Raw genomic sequence first — 5626 nt, forward strand, 5'->3', positions numbered from 1 at the left:
AAATACAATAGTAACATAAATTTAAAAACTTAATAATTTAATATAAATAATTAATTTTTTGAATACATTTTTTTATTCCACAGAAAAAGCAATAAATTGATTTGCCTCAAATCGAAAAAAGAAAACCTGAAAAGGTAATATAGGTTAGTGAAAAATTAGGTGACCCAACCCAACAACACAAACACCCAGCCACAGCCCCTCCGTGACCGAGCCACCGCACACAGCTCAGACCTCTCAATCTTACATTTCACACTTTTTAACCTGATACAGTAGATTTCAAAAAAAAAAAAAACCTTATACAGTAAAACAGCCAAAAAAGGAGCAACTTATTTTATGGTTATCTTTCCGCCACGTAATACACTCACCAAACGGGGCAAAAATCTAGCGGAACCGGGGAAAAAGCGAACTACTATACTCCACGTGTAAGCCAATCCGGCCGCCACCTGTTATATTGCATATACTACTTGTCCCCTAAACTGAAACCCAAATTTATTCTCACGTGCGAGATCTCACGCGTGCGAAGTAGCCTACGTGGGCAAGATCGAAACGTGGCAAGCAGAGATACATGGGGCAAGAACTAACATAGATGTCAAGTAGTGAGATGGCATGACACGTGGCGATCGTACACCAATCTGTGTGCTAAGCAACCAGTAGTAGTAACCCTTTCTTTCTTTCTCTCTCTAAAACCTTACCCTTCCTTGTAGGAATTGGACTTTCTCTCTCTAGTTTCTTCTTTTCTTTTTGTAATTTACTTTCTTTTAGGGTTTTTACGAGTAATGGATTTAGAGAGATGCTCTGTTTCGAGTTCATCATCATCTTTTTCTTCTTCGTCGGCGAGTTCGTCTGCGGAGGTGGAAGTGGATCGGATGGTGAGGATAGAGATGGAGGCGGCGGAGGCGCTGGCGGATTTAGCTCATTTAGCTATGAAAGAGAGTGGAAGCGGGGATTCTTCTACTGCTGGTGGTGGTAGATGGGGAAGTAAAGGAAAACGAGGTAAAAAACGAGTCAAGAGCGAGTCGCCTCCGCTTGACCCGTTTACTAAACCGGTTCTTGACTCGCTCACTAACTGCCTGGATCCTGCCCCGGTTAGTCTTTTAAATTCTTTAACTTTTGTTTTTCTTTTTAAGTTATTTAAAAAAAAAAAACATTTTATGTACGGAGGGCTAAGGTTTCAAGAAATAGTGAGTTACATATTAGTTAAATTAGTATGATTATTTTGTGGGAATTATAATAAAATAATAGAATTTGTTACAATTATGATAATATAGTGTCGAATTTGTTGTATTAGATAATTAATCTATTAGTGTTGCAGAATATTCAACGAGTGACCTTTTAAATGGGATTAGTGGCCAAGGCATAAAGTGCATTTGCTTATCTAGCTTGTATGTTAGAATATGGAAAACTGCAGCATTGCTTAAAAGCTTAGCAATAAAATTTTTAAAATTCAATCTTTGTAAAATTAGTGAACACTCAAACTCAATTGTAGTTTTTTCTTGTGGTAAAATCAGACTTTGCTAAAGATATTTGGACTTAGTTGTTGAATCTTGAATTAATCTTATTCTGCGGATCCTATGCATGAAGATGGCACCCAAAGTATAGAGTCCATTGATTTTAGCCTATGTTCTCTTGGCAGAACTTATTTCTTGGAATTTGACTTCTATTAATATCACATAATTTATTGGATTTCTGCCTTCTTTTTTTTTTTTTTTTCCCTTTGATTTTGCTTTTAGCATTATACTTCTGAAAAGGAAAAAGATAATAGAAGAGAAATCTGAAGGTTTTGCTGTTTATATCTGAGCATTGCTTATTGTAATGAGCCACTTGATGTCTAATATGTTCTGCGAAACTAGTTTCTTATCATTCATAATGATCTGTCACCAAAAATCAATATTTTCTGCAGGACTTGAGAAATATTTTTGTGTATTAGCAGGATCCAGCACCTGTGGATCAGCAACATGATGAACCACTATGTAGTGATACAGTAATAAAAGCTGCAAAGGTTGAGCAAGATGCGGATATTCCTAAACCAAGTCCTGTCTCTGTGAAAAATCACCCATCATATGGTGGTGGCAGGTCGAGACAAAATTTAACCGAGGTAAACTTTCATTCTCCAGCAATGTTCTCTTAATACTCCTTATTAGCAACTGAAAGCTTTTGATATTTCACACAGGCAGAAAAAGAGGAACGGAGACTGCGTAGGATATTGGCAAACAGAGAATCAGCTAGACAAACTATTCGACGTAGACAGGTAAACTATGTGCGATAAATTTGATAGATGTTCTGTTTATAGTTTACTTTCATATTGCTCATTCTACCCATTATTGCAATTAAATCACATTGGTTGACATTTCTGCTTTTATATATGTCTTCCTGTCAAATGGCTAAGCTGAGAACTGTGTTTTGAATCCTTATTCGCTTTCACTTATTATTTTCTTCAGTCACTGGACATTCTAATTTCATTTCTATATGTGGGATATTAGTTTAACTTCTTAGGTGTTAAGTTTGTTTGCTAATACAATGACTTGGAGCATCTCTTTCTGTGTTGAAGAGGTCCTGCATATTCTTTGGTCAGTTTTCCTCCTTGTATTATGTATTAGTTAAAATAGATTACCAGAAGCAAGTTTAGGCATTCAACTCATCGGCCTTCTTACTATCTGGCAACTCCTTTCTTGCATGTTTGTCCTCAATTTAATATATAAATTTAAGGCCTAGAGTAGTCAGTTAAACTAATATTTTAAAAATTAAGAGTTTAATTCAGTTTAAGCGCTGGAAAAGTAAGGTAGAAAGTAGAGCTAGGTTAACAAGTGGATATCAAATAAGAATATTATTGCTGGAGTACAACCTAGAGTCAAAATAAAATGATCTTTTTTCAAGTGTTCTGATTTGTAGAAAGACGGGCAAGTTGTTTCGTGTTTTTCATGTGTCAATTCATGTAATATCCATTATCTTCTTATATATTTAGCCTCTGCTTTATTTGAAATGCTTGGTTTCAGTCTAACCAGATCGCTCATTGGTTATGCTACTTTTTCACATCATTTTTCCCATTAGGCTCTATGTGAGGAGTTAACCAGGAAAGCTGCTGATCTAGCATGGGAAAATGAAAACTTAAAGAGGGTAATCACTGTTGTCTATAATTTTTAACATCTTTCAAGGAATTAGTTTTCCTTTTTACTCTTTCTGTTACTACTACTAAAATTATTCGAATTAGGTTTCGGAGTGGTTTTGAAGTTGTCATAATTTCTATTTGAGTTCCAAATAATTACCTTTTTATGATTAATAATAAATTCCTAAACTTGCTAACGTTACTTTTTCTTTTAATATTTAATGACATTTCTGTTGAGAAGGAGAAAGAATCAGTTTTAAAAGAGTTTCAGTCTTTGGAGTCCAGAAATAAGTATTTGAAGGCACAGGTGAGATGCGGTTTAATTCTTTTTTCCTGTCCCATTTCTAGGATCTAAGTTATGGTTGACACTGAATGGACCTCAAAATTCTGGAGGAATTCTTACTTCCCTGTGATACTTTCCCAATTTTGCTAGATGGCTAAGTTAATAAAAACTGAGGTGGAGGATTCCCCAGCAGACCTTAAGTCAGCCCATGTTGACAACTCTCTTGCCCCAGCTACAAACTGCTCATTGCTGTTATATAACCAACATCCATTTTCATCACTTTGCTGGCCTTCCATCATTCAGTCTTCAAATTCTGTCCAATCACATCTTGGGCCTCAAAGTACCATTATGATTCCATCAAGCATTTCCATGCCACCCAATGGAAAGCTTGATTCATCTCAGCAGCCACAAGAAAACCCCATGATTACCAATGGACCAAGAATTCCATTATATATAGTGTCATGTCCTTGGTTCTTTCCAGTTCCTGAGCATGCGAATGGACTCCACCCTCTGCCCTCCTTTGGCTTGCAACACAAACAAGATGGAACTTCTGTAAATAATCAATGTAGTAGAACTTCATCTGCAAAAGCTACTGCACTTATGCAGAACCAGTTTTCCTCTGCGTCTGAAAAAGTTAACTCAGAAGATGGTAATCCAGCAATTAATGATCTTAACGAGACACCAGTGGGAGTCCCCCCAGAAGGAGGCGGTCACTCCGCAGCACCCAACCATAAAGAAACAGTTGTTGCTCCTGTAATGCTTAGTTCTGTTACACCTACAGTTGCTGTTAAAAATGAGACTGGGACTCGATCAGAATCTGTTCCACATACTGATGGCATTTGTACAACATCTAAGCAACTAATAAGTGCTTTACCGGGAAAGAATCGAGATCCATTCAAGTTCCTAAGTAAGAATCTAGTGGATGCAGCGGCTGCAGCAGTGGCAAGAAGGAGGAGGAAGGAACTTACAAAACTTAAGAACCTCCATGGGCGCCAATGTCGGATGAACTGCTGAAGTCGTACGGTAAACAGGGTGGCTTTTTGGCTAGATTTGATCCCAGGGCCTGAGCAGTTAAACCTTGTTCTGAATGCGAACATGCAAGCAGAGAAGGCCTCTGAAAGAATAGAGATCAACCACTTGGTCGCACATCTCTGTGACTGCTATTTTTGGCTCTTTTCTTTTTTAATCTGTATTAATGCGGGCAATTTTGGTTGCCCCTTTTCATATGCACAAAGTACACGACAGGATGGAAGCTTAGTCAGAAGGCAAAATAGATGTGGAACGTGTTAGCATTTAGTAATTTATATTGCAAAGTTGGGTAAGGAATTAGTTTCTATGTTAACTGAATGTTGCTGCCATTTTGGTGGGTAGAGTTGGCAGGGGCAGTAAAAGTAGAATTAGGAGATGAATTTGAAGCTAGCTGGTGGGTCTGTAACATCTTGTTGTAATTCCTGTTTCTGAAAAATACGTTAAGTTAGTTACAAAATGAGGCATTCGAGTCTCTTTAAATGGTTGTTCTTGTTCAGATAAATATTTGGGTGATGCTTGATGCTGCAACTTATGCTTTTATTTCTTGGCACTTCTTATATTATATAACGATATGATATGATCGTTCAGCTTTTTAACTCGATTATTTAGCATCAAACTTTTGCAATTATAGGGCCGATGGTCATGGTGTTGTAATGCCGATAATAGACAGTCCAGTTAGTTTTTTTTGAGAAGCCGGATGAATATCTTTTCAACATTGTATCTATCTATTCTTCCAAAAGAAAAAAGAAGAAGAATATTTTATCAACATTGAATTTTTCAATTCTTCCAAAAGGAAAAAAAGAAGAAGAATATTTATCAAAATCAATGGATATAATGTTGAATAGATAATGCATTGAGAATTTTCATTAGTTATTTGCAATGATTAATCTATTATGGCTGTGGTTCATGTAAGAATTATAGATAAGATTCAGATTTAAAAATATAAAGATCGAAATAATTCAAAATAACTTGGGATTTAAAATGGTTTGGTTTCAAATTAACTTTCAGTTTAAAAGAAAAATATAAGACCAACTTGAAAATCGAGTGGCTCGAATTAAAATTAATATAACTAAGAGCAAAAACGACAAATTTATAATTGATATATGTGGGTTTGATACAAATTTGACACACGTTAATTTTTATAATATTCTGAAACTAAGATGCTTCCAACTTGAAATAATTTTAAAATCTGAATTAAGCTGATTCAGAAT

At 35.9% G+C, this 5626-nt stretch overlaps 1 protein-coding gene across 1 annotated transcript; it reads left to right on the top strand.

Moving 5' to 3' along the window:
- Nucleotides 1-663: 663 nt before the first annotated feature.
- On the top strand, nt 664-4895 carry LOC8273730. The gene is made up of 6 exons (XM_002533501.4): nt 664-1085; nt 1931-2095; nt 2171-2248; nt 3049-3114; nt 3345-3410; nt 3537-4895. The coding sequence occupies exons 1-6, from the start codon at nt 777-779 to the stop codon at nt 4398-4400; spliced, it is 1548 nt and encodes a 515-aa protein (XP_002533547.2). The 5' UTR covers nt 664-776; the 3' UTR covers nt 4401-4895.
- Nucleotides 4896-5626: the final 731 nt, after the last annotated feature.

Source organism: Ricinus communis, chromosome 10, assembly GCF_019578655.1.
Source record: "Ricinus communis isolate WT05 ecotype wild-type chromosome 10, ASM1957865v1, whole genome shotgun sequence".
Taxonomy (NCBI): domain Eukaryota; kingdom Viridiplantae; phylum Streptophyta; class Magnoliopsida; order Malpighiales; family Euphorbiaceae; genus Ricinus; species Ricinus communis.